The sequence below is a fragment of the Lycium barbarum genome, chromosome 1 (assembly GCF_019175385.1).
Source record: "Lycium barbarum isolate Lr01 chromosome 1, ASM1917538v2, whole genome shotgun sequence".
Classification (NCBI taxonomy): domain Eukaryota; kingdom Viridiplantae; phylum Streptophyta; class Magnoliopsida; order Solanales; family Solanaceae; genus Lycium; species Lycium barbarum.
The window spans coordinates 18,783,319-18,801,593 of NC_083337.1; the positions used below are offsets into that span (position 1 = coordinate 18,783,319).

The 18,275-nt window shown below is 33.7% G+C and overlaps 1 protein-coding gene across 1 annotated transcript; it reads right to left on the bottom strand.

The window, feature by feature from the left end:
• Nucleotides 1–8,738: 8,738 nt before the first annotated feature.
• LOC132632948 ((+)-neomenthol dehydrogenase-like) lies at nt 8,739–15,120 on the bottom strand. The gene is made up of 5 exons (XM_060349103.1): nt 14,968–15,120; nt 14,357–14,618; nt 11,268–11,372; nt 10,091–10,270; nt 8,739–9,285 (listed from the first exon to the last, which is right to left on the bottom strand). Exons 1-5 carry the CDS (start codon nt 15,003–15,005, stop codon nt 8,905–8,907), a joined length of 966 nt encoding a protein of 321 aa, XP_060205086.1. The 5' UTR covers nt 15,006–15,120; the 3' UTR covers nt 8,739–8,904.
• Nucleotides 15,121–18,275: the final 3,155 nt, after the last annotated feature.

Below are 18,275 nucleotides of genomic sequence, written 5' to 3' on the forward strand. Positions count from 1 at the left end.
CCCAAACGAACATCAGAAAATAAGTAGAAATTCATTTATTTTCCAAGAATACATTTTCCTTGAAAACATTTTCCTTTCATACCGAACACACCCTGTAAACAAAATAACCAACTCAATAGAGTTACTGCTTTGTATCTCAACTTCTCAAGTAGAGAACTAAATTAAAGGACATAGCCAACTGGTGAGTTCTTTTTTCTTTTGTTTTTTTTTTTTTTTTTTTAATAAGGTAACATCACTCAACAGTGAGCTAATTAAATTTGACATAGTTAAGAATAGAGGCGAATCCAAGATTTCAATAGGATGAGTTCATCTTAGAATTTTTTTTTTTTAAAAGACACAAAAGTGCATTTAGTAGGGTTCGATCTCATAATCTTAAGGGATTAAATAAAGATAGCACCTAGCTAGTGCTCCATTCGGTCTAGTTTGAGCATATGTTCCTTTAGTTAATATTAGATATATTTTACGGATTATATACATAATATATCGAGTTTAATCAGGTGACTACGTGTTCAAGTGACCCATTTTCTATACCTGGATTCGCCCCTGGTTAAGAATATCAAATTTCAGCGATAAAGGTTTCTTAACACGCTAATTAAATTTGACATGAGAAATAAAATTGAAAGTGAAAATGCAAAAAAGAAGAAGAAACCTTCTCCAGGTTATGAATCTTAGATGAAATGTGGGAAGTCTAAAGTTAGATTTTTCTCAAAAAAAAAAAAGGTTATTCGAATGCGGAAGCCTGCGCATTATAGGTGCGTGGCGGTGGCGCTAATTTTGTTTTTGTTTTTGTTTTTGTTTTTTTTTAAGAAATTGTGAAGCTTCTTTTATTTTTATTAAAAAAAAATAGGGGCCAAAAATGCTCTTTGTTTAACTTTTGGTCCAAAAATGCCTCTAATTTACTAGAAATATGGCAAAATTACAGCAAATTATTTTCGCAGATTGCCCTTCATACGGACTTGTCTTTAATTTTCGCCCCTCACATCACTGGTTTTTAATTTTGCCCCTGCTTCTCATTTAATGAAAATTTGTGGGCCAAAGTAATTTAATTCGCCGGTCTACGAAATTAGAGATTCTAGGTTCGATCCCCAACAGAGTCAAAAAAAAAATTGCAAGACTAAATGTCATATAAATTATGCCTTGTTGGGCAAAGTTACATAGAAACTATGTCTTGTCCAGCATAATTATGTAGAAATGAAGTTATTTGGCATGAGTTGTGTAGTAACTAATTCGTTCGGCATAAGTTTATGGAAACTTTTCCTTATCCGGCGTAAGTTCTGTAGAATAGAAGTTATGACGGTATAACTTAATTTCTACAGAACTATGCTGAACAAGGCATAGTTTTTATGTAACTTTGCCCGACAAGGCATAGTTCTATAAAAACTTTGCCTTGCAAAATTAGATCATAGATCCGAATTTGTTTTTTTATTTTTTTGATGTCAAAAATTATAGACCAGCGATTTGAGCCAAAAATTAAAGACCACGCGGGCATTCGTGCGAATTTCCCAATTCACTCTCGTCATTAGCAAACTGAATGAATTATGTCTCACTCTTGTTAACGGACCTCCGAGTCTATTATATCTCGTCTTAAAACTTATTTCTCTGTTAAGATGCACTACAACTTGAAAAATTAAGGTTATCCCACTTATTTCTTTTCTAAGATGCACTACGACTTGAAAAAAAAAATGTTATCCTACTTATTTTTTTGTATTTTGTGTTTTCTCTTTACTAGAAAGATGTACTGTTTTTGTTCTTGAGCTTTTTTCTCCACAGAAAGTTAGAGAGTATATGAGTGGCCTAATTGTTACTACTAATAAAATGGGATAAAATTTCATAAAAGCCCTAGGTTTAAAATTTAATAGAGAAAAAAAAATATGAGGTGATTTCTTTTAATCTATTTGTCATGTTTTCGGATGACAGAAATTATTGGATTTTTGTATGTTGCTCCCAAATGCACACGCAAGTATACGTGGTCGTACAAGTAATATAGACTGTTAAGTCCAGATATCAATCCCACAAAGACTTAGATTCTACTGTTAAGCTAATTCAAATTCGAATTAAACTATTCAAGAAAGTGAAAATCAAGATGTTTGTTGTACTAAACTAAAACTGAAAAGTAAACAATTTGTGATGGTTGTTTTTGTGACTGGGAATATCTTGACAAAGATTGTAAGAATTATCAGATGAGAGAAAGATCAAGAGTCATGGCTTTCGACAATCCAGTTGATCTGCGGACAATTCCACCTATTTTATTTCCTAGGTTACTAGTAGACGGGTTAATTATACTTTATGATATTCTCTCGAACTACTCACAAGCCTGTAAATGTTACTATAACGCCTATATCTCTATGGTCATCAGAGGTAACAAGAACGCATTTATTTCTCCATATTCAACTAAGTAGGGCTAAAAGGTATATCTCTATCCTCAGTAGCGAAACGATTAAATCGAACAAACTCTATTTATTCTTATTACGTACGTGAATTCCCTTTCTCAAGTCCAATTCGCGCACCACAGATAGTGTCTAACTATTGGCCAGATAATCAAACAATTAAGATCAAGAATAAATAAGCAACCCAAAATATGGAAAATCAATAGATAATAATTGTCATCAAACCAACTTTCAAGTCTTTCGCCACAACCCTAGAATTAAGAAGTTTAACTACTCATGATTCGATCATAGACAAAAGAATTCACGAATAATCTAGGGTTGAAAAAGATGAAAAATAAAATAAACCTAGAGAGAGAAAATAGAACCGTGGCTTACAAGTCTTTGAGTAATCCCAGCACCCCTTTTTCAGCTAATAAAACGTCTATATATAGTCTAGGGTAAAAACAAAAAATAAGTAAACCTAATCCTAGTCGAACCGGGAAAGCTGCGCAGAACTCCGCTTTCCTTCCGCGATGCGGATGAAAAGCGCAATGTCCTGAGGCCTCCCGCTTTCCTTCCACGATGCGGAAGGATCACCTGATGGTAATGCCTGGGCTGGTCTTGTCTGCTTTCTTCACGCGATGCGGATGAAAAGCGAGACCTTCAGTTCAGTTATTTTTCCTTTTAGTTCATCACTTGTGGTCTTCGACTCGTCACCTCGTCTAATCGTCATATGCTCCAAAATCACTCACTTTAAGCACAGTTTTCCATTGTTTGTCATCATCGTACCTATACACTTGAAATATAACGACATAAGTTCAAATACGACGATTGCCTCATGAATTAAGCGATAAAAGTCATAAGAATAGGATGTAAAATAACACAAAACATGATATTTGTGCCAAATATCACCACCCCCCACTTAGACTTTGCTCGCCCTCGAGCAAACTCAAACCAACACTAAATTACACTTCTAGCCTAACTCATTCAAACAGGTCTGCAACGGGATTCGGCTAGTATGACAATCTCAAAAGAAAATTTTCAAAACCAAAACAATAAGCCAAGTTGCGAAAATCATGCCAAAGATTTAAAACCCTCATTTTTAGCACCAAGGACCACCTTCCTAAAAAAAACACTTCAATTTTAAAACCAATTGATCCAACGACACCACTTTAAAGCATGTAAGCAACCTTATGATCAAGAAATCAACACTTCACCACTCTATTGCTAATTATGTGCCCTCACCAAAATAAAGTAGTCCATATCTCTCAAGAATCCGATATGTTTAAATCAATGGACCTAAAATCAATAAGTGAGCTCACTCTCACAAAGAATATCACATGTAAAATACGACATACCATAGGCTTGCCCGTAGTGTAACCACTCCACTAATACAAGTAAGACGAACCTAGAATTAAGTAGGACTTCGAGGGTTGTAATGTAGGCTAAGGGACGGGTAGGAATTTATTTGGATAATATTGACTAACCTCCCTAAGCACTTTATTACATATACTTTTATCATTCTTGCACAATTTTTTCATTAGCCCTTATTCAACACCAACCAACCTTTAAATTTCTCCCAATTCACCCATTTTCTTTGTTTAAGCACCACTCTTTTTAAAAGTCACACAAGTTAGAAGGGAAACTTTTTCGCTACATTTTTTTTGTCTTTTTCAAATTTCTTTCTTTTCTCTTTTTTTTTTCTTTTTCTTTCAATTCCCAACTAACAAATGAATTAGTTATGTTCATTCGGTGCTCTCATTGTCTTCCTAGATTACAATTAACAACCATTTCCCCTCTTTATTTCACATCCCAACTCACATTATACATGTAAATGATTAAAGTGCTCACAGAGAATTTGGATCAAAAATCAAGTTTTATAGAACGAAGGGGTAAAGGCTAATTAACTGCTATCAAAGAAAAGGCTAAAGGCTCAAAAGGGTTAACTAGGGTGCTATTTGCAAGTTGGTGGGATAAATTTTTAGTCTTTTTAGTGACTAATCAAAGAAACGCCTCTATCATTTTCTAGGCTCAACCGAACTTCATTTCGCTTTGTGAACACACAGGGCAAGTTCTAGACGTCAATACCAAACATGGATTCAAATGCAAAACCTTACTCACACATAACACACAATCAACGCAAGAGGGATCCGGTTGTCCCTTGAATCAAACAACAATGAAAATCAACAATGCCAAGTGGGTCATACGAGACAAACAAAAATCATTTTCAAGTGCTTTCAAGAAAAGTGATACAATTTCACGGCATGTTTTCACAAAAAATTTCAAGATCACTCATATGCCAATACTTCACCTAACCCGTGCACCTAGCATTTGAATACACCTATCCTAAGGACTAATTTTCCCTCAAGCAGGTTGTCATCCACCCGTCATTAAGAAAAGCCTTTTCTATGACTAAAGGAAAAAAAAAATCTACCTACGCCCGGTTCAAAGGCCCCCCCTCGGGAAAGAAGCGAGGTCATAAGAAAACAAAGGGGGTGGATGATGAATGCCTACTAATGAGGGACTTAAGAAGTTATCAAAGAAAAATAAGGAAAATAAAACCTTTTTGAATTTTTTTTCAATTTTTTCTATTTATTTTTTTTCAATACTAAGACGCAAAACTACTAAAAAAAATCTTAAGGCATAAAAAAAATCCTAAGGCATACTAATCATCATCCACAACCTCAAAACATGTTGATACAAACCAGGGACGTATTTTCCCACCCCACGCTTAAAATTATGCAATGCCCTCAATGTATATATATTTGGAAAAAAAAAAAACAAAGCGCAAGCAAGGTAAGAAATACACCTTGGGGCCCACTAGGACCTAGCTAGCAACATGCTCTCATCATCAAGGGTCGAATGACCCCACACTTAAAACTCTAGCATGCTTCTCAACTTTCAACTTTGGGTACTCAGACTTCCCCTAATCGTCATGGCACGACATGAATCAACTTTTTCCTCCACCTCGAACTTATGAATTTCACCCCTAATTTTGCATCCAATTTTCTATCACGCTTCTGGGGCGGTGGTGTGAAAATAAAGGAACCAAGCAATAAATATCGTTTCTTGAACTTCTTGGCCCTTAAGTGAGGAATGTCGCTTTGTCTTTTCAGTGTGGCAAATTTCAGGATGTAAGACTTTTGTTCCTCATCTATACACTTCTTCATCAGCGTGGAAGGCTCGATTTCCATGTCGCCAACCACGCATAATGTAGAAAAATGTTTAGAACGAGGACCAACACGCCCTAACTCTAAAATGCATTATATCTGACATCCTCACTTTTGTATACCTCCTCAACAATGACATCATCAACAAAGATCTGATCGAATGGTTGGAATTCCTCTATCTGCTCCACATGCGGGCCACTATCCAAGGTAATATGTAGTTGGGCATCAGACGCCTCAACCTTTTTATTCAATTGTGCCTGCAAGCCATGGATATCTGAGCCAAATTGGTCTATCTCTTGTCCGAGCTCAGTTCTACCTTCTATCAGTTGTGTAGCCATGTTTGTAAGACCATCATGGAGAAACCCATGAAATTTCATTTGTTGAGCTTGTTCTGTTAGCCAAGATTGGCTCACTATCTCTGCTTCTTCAAAGCTATCTACTTGTGGGAACTCGCTCTCTTCTTCTGTTTGAGGTTCGTCTTGAGTATTGGCTAAGCCTGTAACTTGTAGATCATTACAAGTTTCGGCCTCGGCCTGCATCTCTGTGAGTTTGGCACGAATCCTCACTATGGCTTTCCACATTTTTGTGTTTTGCTCTCTCATTAATGCATCATGCTCCATCATTTGCTCCCCTATTTGCTTCATCATATCGCTAACCCGAGCAAGACTTTCCGCATCCTCCACTTCGTTACTCCTGTCAACATCACAAATAACATGAGAATCATAATAGGGGCTCGAGGATGGGGAGTAAGAGTTAGGACAACCATTCGAATAACCGTCTTGACCACCACATATATTACAAATATTCCACTCAAAAGATTGGGAAGGTGCACACAACCCATTCCCGGAAATATTTTGACAGTGATGCCATAAGTGGGGTCCTCCACAAATCAGACAAGGATCACCAAAATAGGAACAACCAATATTCGACCAATTTTTCCTCCAAGATGCCATGTCAAGCAAGCTAACCAAAATATTAAATTAAAAATAAAATAAAATAATAATAAATAAATAAATACTTGAATAGAAATTCAAAAATCCATATTAGAAAAACAGTAATACTGTTAAGTCCCCGGCAACGGCGCCAAAAACTTGTTGCTCCCAAACGCACACGCAAGTATACGTGGTCGTACAAGTAATATAGACTGTTAAGTCCAGATATCAATCCCACAGAGACTTAGATTCTACTGTTAAACTAATTCAAATTCGCATGAAACGATTCAAGAAAGTGAAAATCAAGATGTTTGTTGTACTAAACTAAAACTGAAAATTAAACGATTTGTGATGGGTGTTTTTGTGACTGGGAATATCTTGACAAAGATTGTAAGAATTATCAGATGAGAGAAAGATCAAGAGTCATGGCTTTCGACAATCCAGTTGATCTGCGGACAATTCCACCTATTTTATTTCCTAGGTTACTAGTAGACGGGTTAATTATACTTTATGATATTCTCTCGAACTACTCACAAGCCTGTAGATGTTACTATAACGCCTATATCTCTATGGTCATCAGAGGTAACAAGAACGTATTTATTTCTCCATATTCAACTAAGTAGGGCTAAAAGGTATATCTCTATCCTCAGTAGTGAAATGATTAAATCGAACAAACTCTATTTATTCTTATTACGTACGTGAATTCCCTTTCTCAAGTCCAATTCGCGCACCACAGATAGTGTCTAACTATTGGCTAGATAATCAAACAATTAAGATCAAGAATAAATAAGCAACCCAAAATATGGAAAATCAATAGATAATAATTGTCATCAAACCAACTTTCAAGTCTTTCGCCACAACCCTAGAATTAAGAAGTTTAGCTACTCATGATTCGATCATAGACAAAAGAATTCATGAATAATCTAGGGTTGAAAAAGATGAAAAATAAAATAAACCTAGAGAGAGAAAATAGAACCGTGGCTTACAAGTCTTTGAGTAATCCCAGCACCCCATTTTCAGCTAATAAAACGTCTATATATAGTCTAGGGTAAAAACAAAAAATAAGTAAACCTAATCCTAGTCGAACCGGGAAAGCTGCGCAGAACCCCGCTTTCCTTCCGCGATGCGGATGAAAAGCGAGACCTTCAGTTCAGTTATTTTTCCTTTTAGTTCATCACTTGTGGTCTTCGACTCGTCACCTCGTCTAATCGTCATATGCTCCAAAATCACTCACTTTAAGCACAGTTTTCCATTGTTTTTCATCATCGTTCCTATACACATGAAATATAACGACATAAGTTCAAATACGACGATTGCCTCATGAATTAAGCGATAAAAGTCATAAGAATAGGATGTAAAATGACACAAAACATGATATTTGTGCCAAATATCATTGTACTAATCTCATGAAATAGTTGAGTTGCATGCAAATTGGCTATTAAAATTGTGAATTAAGTCATATACTAAATAACTTCAGTGAATATGTTCGTTAAGTCCAGATTCTACTGAGATATATCACGACTTCACGACTTGAAAGATATTTATTGGTGGAATAACATGAAACGAGAGATTGCATATTATAAGTCTCGTTGCCTTAATTGTCAATAAGTAAAGGTCGATCATCATAGACTAGGCGATTTAGCTCAAGTCACGGAGATACCGGGATGAAAGTTGGAACAAATAAATATGAATTTCGCGATTGGCTTACCACGAACAATCAAGAAACACTAATCAATCTGGTCATTGTGGATTGAGTCGCTAAATCATCTTACTTTTGCTTGTTAAAACGACTGACACATCTCCCTGATATGCAAAATTGCATATAAAAGAAATTGTGTGATTTCATAGTTCTCCGGTACCTATCACATCCTATAGAGATGCACAAATCGTTGCCCAGTTCTGACAGAGCTTTCAAGAAGATCTCCGTAATAGAATTAATCTGAGCATGATGTTTCACCCAGCAGCAGATTTACAGACCAAGTGAACGATTTAGATTTTGAAAGATATGTTACGAGCATGCGTATTTGATTTTAAAGGAAATGGGGATGGCCATTTGCCTTTGATAAAATTTGCCTTATAATAACAGTTACCAAACAAGTTTCAGATGGCCCATAGAATGTTTTGAGACAGGTGAGACAACATTCATCGGATCAAACATAGTTCAAGATGCTTTAAGAACGAGGGAGTTATTCAAGAATGGCTTAAAACAACCCAAAGTCGTTATTTCGAGAGTATCTAAATCTTCATGATTAACTTGGAGAAATTAAAAGGAGAGAAAAGGAAAGTATTTTGAATTCAATTAACCATGTCCTTTAAATTTAAACTATAATATTGCAAGTCCATGCCACATTTTTCAAAGCAGCTTCAGAACACTTACAATAAATGACTAACACTTTATTAACTTGTGAGATTACACTGGTATGTTGTTGTTGCTTCTCAGAACGTTGTCAGAATGTTTTTCCGGTAAAAGAACTGGCCAGAAGTCCCATCTTCAGGCAAAAGAGCTAGAAGTATTGGGCCTTCAGCAGCATCTTGTGGAGTCATAGGCCCAGTATTACAAGTAATGTCTGTCTTCGCAAAGCCTGGGCAAATGCAGTTGATGCATATGGCAGAATACTTTTGGGCCACAATTCTTGTGTATGCATTCATGGCTGCTTTTGAGACTTTATAAGCTGAAAAAACATTGGGCCAGCCTTTTTCTTTTAATAGATCCTCCTTGAAATTCATAAGAAATTCATTTAGTACTTCATCCACTTTTTCTGTTGTAAGGTTTTCCCCGTCACTTAAAGCCTTTATGGCCCATTCATTTGATACCAACTGAAAATGTATTTAGAAAAGAGTAAGAAAACAGAAAGATGAAAAAAAGGCAAGAAAAAAAACAGTATTGTGAACTAAAATTGTTACTTTTATTTCCCGTTTGGATTAGCTGAATGTAAATAGCTAATAAGTACTTTTAGGTGATGAAATTAATTTTGTAAACAGTTACATATTTAGATAAAGGTGATGAAACAGATAAGAAATAATTGATGTGTTTGGTGAAAAAGTGTTGATAAGCTGTATTTTCTGTAAAATGACGAGAAAACCTTTAAAAAAAATTATAAACATATAAATGTAGAAGCATCTTTGTGAGAAAAAAAGACTAATGATGGAAATGGAATGGAGAGAAAGTTAGTGGTTTTGTTTTGAAAAGGTATTTTGAGAATAAAAAATATTAAGGATAAAATATAAGAAATATTGATCAAACTAAAAGTGTTTACAAGCTGAAAAATTATAAGTTAGGGATGACCAACTTATAACGTTTTGCTTATAAATACTTAACTTATAAGCACTGTAGTTTGTAGGTGTTTACTAAACGCGTAAATAAACTAGCTAAAAAGTGTTTATAAACTAGTTTGATCAACTTATAAACTTAGTCAAACACTCTCTTAGAACTATGGCCCTAAGCATTTGCTCAAAAACAGGTGAAATTGTTTTTTCCGAAACTTCTTTTCATATTTTATATCAAGAATTGACAAATTTCTCGAAATAAATAACTTTTCTCTAATGACATCGAGTGGAAACAAATTTCCAACTTTAGCAAGTCGTTATTAGTAGTAAATGGAAAGAAAAGAAAAACTCGTACCTTTATCTTTCCAAGCAAAGAAGAAACATTAACAACCCTTGGTGAAGGAGACAAGAGGAGTAGTGGAATAAAGGCATCAATCATTCTTTTTGCTCCATAATAATTGGTGCTTATACATTCTTCTGCCCATCCAAAGTTCTCGATTAATTTTCCAGTTGACTTGATTGGAGCTTCATCCTCCTGCATTAGTATACTTGAGATATTCAAAATTCAATTACTATCTATGAGTATATTTTTCATACAATTGTATTGTTTATGGCATTGTATATTTTCCAAGGAAGACGATGGCAGATACGAGCTGACACAGTTTGAACCTTAACAGCTAAAAACACTTTGAGATAGGTTGCAGTGAAATGGTTGGGATCCCTCCACCATTAATTAGAGCTCTTGAGTTCGAGTTTATCGGAATGGAAAAAATTATGTGTGGAGCGCCGCCCCCAAAAAAGGGTCCCTGCCATGCGCTATCCGTATTTAGTCAGGCCCTAATGGGGGTACCAAACATCGAGTGACCCTAATGCGGGTACCGAACATCGGGTGAGGGGAAAAAAAAAACAAGCTTTAGACTAATGGTTACAGCGCTCTCTAGAATTCGCAAATGCGAAAAAGGATAGTGGTTATATTAACCATCTGGATATAACGAAAAATCTTTTTCGGAGGATGTTTTACCAAAAAAAATCATATACGTGTAGTTTTTCGTGTTTGGTTGTTAGAATATTTTTTTCCGTTCCCATCAAATGGAGGAAAATAATTTTGCCTTTTGGGCGAAAATCATTCTCTTCATGTAACCATCTCGTTTTTTGTTATAACAATTGCGTGCACCTAGATTAATTTTATGGGATATCTGTTATCTTCCACCAGTAACAAGTATCAGGTAACTCTGTCCACCAAGACTAGGACAGATGAAAAGAAATTTCTTACGATTCTCAACCCACTTCATTAACCACTAGGCCACACCCTTGAATGTTCAATTCTTAACTTCATGTCAATAATTATAGTTAACCAACACTGATACATTAATATCAAGTTTTAATATTCGAAAATTTCGTCATAACATTATTATCAATCTTTAATAAATATTTCTCCAAAAAAAATTCAACTATTTAATCCAAACACCAAAAACATTTTCCAAGAAAATGTAGGGAAAAATAATAATACTAATAAGTAACAAAGTACTAACCTCAGTTGTGTTGCTCAGACCTCGAGCAGCTTCCCGTTCTATCATCTCAGGAAGGATTGAAACATCTCCCTCTACCATTAATCCATTAACTCCTGCATTATTTACCTGCAATTATGCACTTTCACAATTCCTTATTATGAAAAATAATAATAAACTGAGTACTCTCTCCGTCCCATTTTGATTGTCTTACTTTCCTTTTTGGTCTCTCCCAAAAATAGTCTCTTTCTATATTTAGTAAGTGGACAATTCAAACATCCTACATGGCAAATTTAAAACTACAAGATTCAAAAGACATTTTAATACATTAGACATATCTTTAATTTAAGACCACAGGATTTAAAAATCTCTTTTTATTCTCTAAACTTCGTGTCCAGTCAAACTTAGACACTTAAATTGGGACGAATGGCGTAATAAATTTGTAACTCATACAAATAATTTTAAGGTGGTTTATTGTTGGTTCCTAAAGTTAATTAACGAACACAGAAGAATAACCTTTTCAATTATACTTATCGTAGAGTTAAATTAAAGTAAACTTGTCTCGTGTGTAATAAGAAAAATCAACCTTCTGTTTTGTTAGAATTCTATTAACATACCTAACAAATCAAGTACTTGCACAAAGCACATATGTTGATAATGTTGCTTTAAAAAGCGGAGGCGTGAGCGGAGCATTTTACTTAGTACGGATTGAGGCGTAAGTCTCGAGACATGAGCGGTAAGCCTTCTGAATTTTTATTATTTAAACTTATACTTTAATAAAATAGCATAATAACACAAAAATGTAGAAAGTACATTAAAAGTTTAGAAAAAATTAAAGAAACTCATGAAAAATAAAAACAAACAACGCAATAGTGTTAAAGTTATCATGAGATACAAATCAACTACTATATAAGCTGCTTTTTTTAAGATAAGCTAAACGGGTCAACTTATTTTTTTGGATTTATTTTAAGCACAAAATGGCTTATAAGCACGCCAGTCAAACACTCAAAAAAATTAAAAACAGCATATAAGCTATTTTCAACAACTTATAAGCTAAGCCAAACGAGCTCTAATGTCTCCACCGCTCGTTCGTAGAAAGATGGAAGGAAATAGTTTCCTAACTATAAAATATCGTCCACTACAATATTGACTATTCTATAACTTATAATAATAACATGACCAGAAAACGACATACCACAAAAAAAAAAAAAAAAAAAAAAAAAAAAAAAGATAAGATAAGATCGAAGAACCAAAAAAAAAAAAGGAGATAATGATATGTTATTGTTTATTTTTCAATGAATCTTGGATTAAACGATATTAATTAATTTAATTACAAAAGCAATTAGACAAATTCAAGGATAAATTGGACTAGTATCATGAATGGTTACCTTTTGCAATAAAGTAAAAAATTACTGTATATTTTTTCTCACTCAAATATAACTAGTAGTCTGTTTGGTCAAGCTTCTAAAATCAGCTTATTTTAAAAAGTATTTTTTTTCAAAGTACTTTTCAAAAAAACACTTTTGGCGAAGAACAGTTTGTGTTTGACCAATTAATTAAAAAAGCACTTTTGAGCAGCAATTAGTGTTTGACCAAACTTTTAAAAAGTGTTTTTATTTGTATTTTCTCAAAAGTACTTTTCAAAAAAGTACTTTTGGGCAAAAACTGTTTTTTAGCTTCTGAAAAACTGCTTTTGCTACTCCCCAGAAGCACTTATTTTCTCCCAAAAGCTTGGTCAAACACAACACTTTTTTTCAAATAAGCACTTATTGAAAAAATAAATACTTTTGAAGAGAAAATAAATTTGGCCAAACAGGCTATAGATCTTCCTATGTTGCTCAGAAAATTAAAAAGATCAAAAAATCATAAGCGGACTCCCCGAAAGCCAAATGTGATACGCCAAATCAGAGAAAATGATAATGACATATAACGTCCTAAAACTCGATAAAAACTCGATACATTTAGTTTTTTCACCATGCAAAATTTATCCCCTTCCCTCAATAAAATTTATCTCATAAAACGTATTTTGTCTGAGTAATTTTTATATTTCAGTTAAAAAGAGCTTTTTACGCATTGGCCAAAAAATAAATACTTATAAAGATATCAGGAGTTGATGTATTGTTTATGGTACAAGCTTAACAAACTCAGTAATTTTATCTAAAATCTATATTTATTTTAAAGTTTTTACTAATATGTAAAATTATAAATTTAGAATTTAGTAAATTTTAAGCTAGAAACTAGAACCCTTAAGCTTCAAATCTTGAATCCGCTATTCAAAGATATGAATGGTGAACTATGAAATTAACTGTTGTTTTTCTTAAGGCTGAAAAAAAAAAGGGAATTCTTCCAAATTATATAGTCCAACACCACATGTTCCAACCACGTAACTATATTTTTAGTTTATACCGGCACAATCAATTCTTTTATCGCAACAGTGTTTATACATTCGGTGCAAAATATTATACAGTATTTATGGTAACAATGTATCAATCTTGTATAGAAGTGTATAAGAGGTGTTGTACACACTTTTACACTATTATACAAAATTATAAAATATTATACAAACTTACACTAAAGTTGGGTTTCGTGTCCTACGAATTTCAAGTCACGAAACTCCATCGAGATGAGAAAAAAAACACCAAATAGCTCAAATTTTATCTAATAGCTTTAAAATTTAACCACAATTCAAAATGACATCCCAACCTCAATCATCAATTTGTCAAAAATTTTAATAAATCACAAAATGCATTTATGAGTTTTTAAGATTTTAAAACTTACAACAATGGAGTTTTAAACTTTTCACGTTAATTCATCCAACAATGTTTAAATTTGTGATGATAAACACGAACATCACTCTCAATCAGTTTCTAAGCATGGAAAATCGAAGATCAAAATTAAAAAAAAAAAAAATAATAAAAAAAATTTGGTGTATTATTTTTTCCCTAAGTTTCAAGTTATATACAAAATATGCTAATATGGTATCTAAAAATATAAACTTATTTCTATTATAAATTTGAGCCCAAGTGACGTATGAAATTGTGTAATTCCTATTTGAGAACATATGTATGTTGCTATATTTTCATTGGAAAAAGGAGTAGTTGTAGATGATTTACCAGAATATCAAGCTTTCCATATTTAGATTTGATGAAGTCAACCAAAGAGGAAACACTTTGTGGATCCACAACATCAACTTGATGAAACACAACAAGATTCATTTGTTGATAATAACAAGACTCTTCTCTCAATAGCTTTTCAACAGCTTCTTTGCCTCTTTTCTCATCCCTAGCTGTTAACACTACCATCACACCCTTTTCCATTAGTTGCCTGCATATTTCATACCCTATTCCTTTGTTTCCTCCAGTAACTACTGCATTCCTGAAAAAAAAAAAAAAAAAAGAGACACAAATTACTATTAATTACTTTCTCTATTTCAATTTATGTGACACAGTTCGAATTCGAGAGTCAAACAATTTAAGTTTGACCATGAATTCGGGTGTGGAATGTTTAAGTTTTTTGAATAAAATTTAGATATTTGGAAAATGCGTAAAAGGTACAATAAGTCCCAATAATTAAAAGATAGTATATGAAAAGTTACGGTAAAAACAAAGCTTGTTTGAATCTCAAAATTTAAAAGGTGCCACATAAATTGGGACGGAAGGAGTAACAAATAGCTTAATTACTGAAAAGAGAAAGAGAGATTTTGAGGGCAAGGAAGAAGACTTACTTTCTTATTGGATGGTTGTTTAGGGACTCTGCTGCCATTCTTTTTTCTTCAGTAGAATTCTCTGTTTGGTGTGCTTTTCTGGGGGAAAATAGGCAGAGCTGCAAGGTATATATAGTGCTAGTAGTGTTAGGAACTCGAAATCTAAGATATATTATTTAAATTTGATTTTTTAACACTAAATTATTGGTCTAGGAACTTGTATGTGTGGTTCGTATTGAAACTTCAAAGTATTTAATTTAGGTGAACGCACATTAAATATTCTCCGTCCATCCATCTTTACATATATCAGATATTTACGTCAAATTATATTAATTAGAGTGACAAAACTTAAAGTGAGAATATGTATTAGTTATGTTATTTTATGTTGTCTATTACATTGAAGAGTCAGGTTCTTCAGTAACCATGACAGAAGGAAATTGCAGAATAGTAAATCGACATAAGAATTTTTACGCGGAAAATTCAATGTTAAGGGAGCCAAAAATCACGACCTATTTCCAATAGGATTTTCTCAAACTCCCCACTACTCGAGTAATTATAAGGTTACAACTCTTTACTGGTGGAAGGTGACATGTATCCTATGGAATTAATCGAGATGCGCGCAAACTGGCCCGGACACCATAGTTATCAAAAATAAAATATGTCTTTTATCCACTTAGTTCATGTAGACACCGTGCGTGGATAATCGCTTTTGAAACCTAATTTTTTTGTTTTTATCCTAAAAGCATATCATAGTTTACTTTCTCTCTTATTAAAAGAACGGCAAAGGGCAAAATATACCCCTGTACTATCGGAAAAGGTTCAAATATATCCCTATTGTTATACTTTCGGTTCAAATATACTCCTCATCCGTTAAAAATGTTCAAATGGACTCCAGGCCTGACGTGACACTTACAACACGATGAGGTGGACACCACGTGGCATGCCACCTCACCACCCAACCCATTTGCAGTCAATGGAATATTCAAATTTCACCAGTTTGTTTCCGGCAAGAAATCTACTGATACCATCCTATCTCTAGGTGATAATCAGGTCATTCAAGACAAATTTCTCGGAGCGAGAGTTTCTTGGGTTAACAAAGTTGAAAGATTCGATCATGGAGGAATTTGTAATCGGAGTTTCTTGCTGAGGATTAAGAAGATGTCGATCGGTTGATCAACGAGAAATCAGCAACCACGACGACGACCTTGCTGGGTTTGCACAATTTCATGGATGGTATTGTAAATTCGTGTTGCGGCGACGAGAAAATCATTTTTGAGATCAACAATTGCCTCATCAGTTCTTCTACTACTTTCTGAGAACACCTCTGAATCATGATCTACGACAGGCCACACAAATTCCTCGAATTCGCTCTTCATTTTCATCGTACTAGTATGTGTCTTCAGAGCGTTGTTCATTCTAGTATGAATTACAGAGAGGAGAGATAGATCGAAGTAATCTTCTAATCTCTGATTCGTCACTTTAATAGCTCTCGAGTTTCTCCTTCTCTTTAATGGAGATGTATCTAAATTTGATTCGTGCTGTAATTCGTACCTGTCCTACCAAAAACATCCAGATTTTGTATGAGCACTTTGCAAATGAATTATATATGCATAAGTAGCTAAATTGAATAGAGAAAGGGATTACAGATGAGGTGCAATAACAGAGGACGAAGAACACTGAGGAGGGCGATTAAGTTTTTCTCTGTTTCTGTAAGATGTAAAGAGTAAGGGTTGGGTGGTGAGAGTCATGCCACGTGTTGTCCACCTCATTGAGTTATTAGTGTCATGTCAGGTTTGGTGTCCATGTTGGATAATTTTAACGGATGAGGAGTTTATTTGAACCAAATATATAATGACAAGAATATATTTGAACCCAAAATATAACAAGGAGTATATTTGGCCCTTTTCCGTTGAAAGAAAATATTCAAATCAACATACGAGTGTCAAAGAATTCAATTTTCTCTAATAATTTGAAAACATCTATTCCTTTGTTTAGACATTTTAAATAAAATGGAAATTACTTGGGAAGTACCCTAAGTCATTATTTCTCATAACTATAACTATTTTTCAAAAAATGACTTAGCCAAAAAGGTCACCGTATGACTACTGGAATGAAAACGGTATGCATAATTTTATTTATATTGAAATGAGTGGGAAGTGTTGAATGAAGATATTTTGTTTGGATATGATGTTTGCTAAACCTTTATATTATTTTACCAAAAGAACTCCAATTATGGAGAGTGCTCATATTTTATAATCAAGAGAATAGACAAAAAACACGATCTAGAAAAGATCTTTTGCCATCGAGTTTAAATTATATCAACTAGATCATAGATTAGTTAACATTCTAAAATGATGTTAGAAAACCACGTGGCATGAAATGATAAAGACATATAATTATATATTGTCATGGTTAGGAAAATTCAAAAGAAGAATATTTTGTATGCATTTGATGTTTGAATTTTGATTAACTTGTTTGTATCTACTTTTACTACTAATATATAAGCGGTCATAAGCAGGCATCTCAAGGTCAACATAAAGAATATTTTGTATGCATTTGATGTTTGAATTTTGATTAACTTCTTTATCTAACTTTTGTATCTACTTTTACTACTAATATATAAGCGGTCATAAGCAAGCATCTCAAGGTCAACATGCCTGCTTCATTGGGAGGGTACTTTCGTCAATTCAAGTTCTATTACAGGTACAAGCATCCAAATTTTGCTGACATAGAAAGCACTGCTTCTGAATTTCTGAGCACCGCTTTTCCCTTGCGAAGGAGAGCAGCAAATTTTTCTTGGACGCTCAGGTGCGTTGCCCGTAGAGTTATTAGGTAAGGTTTTTTCCCTGTTCCCTTTTCTTCTTCCATCTTCTCTATGCCCGTGCACGGGCCCAACAGATTGAATAGTTGTAATGTTTTTTAATATTCTTCCATCCAAATTATTTTCCTAATAATAGGACTTTTAAATGAACTACAATTTTTATTATTTAATCTCTCCTTCTATAAATTAGGTAAAGAATCTTAATATTTAGAACTTTAAAATCAATTAAAATTCATCAAAACAATGAATACAACAACATTATACATATGTGGAAGTTAAATAAAAAGTTAATACTCTCTTGACGAGAATTTAGGGTTAGTACGTGCACCGTGATAAAGTAAGTATCTTTTTGTATAATTTTGGAACAATATTTTAGATTATAAAATTATTAGTCTCCCATATGGTAAAGATTTTAGTCTTCTCCTGAAATATTTGGAAAAATATTTTAAAATAGAAAATTATTAGTCTCCCTTACGGTAAATATTTTTGTGATCTATTTTTCTCAAAA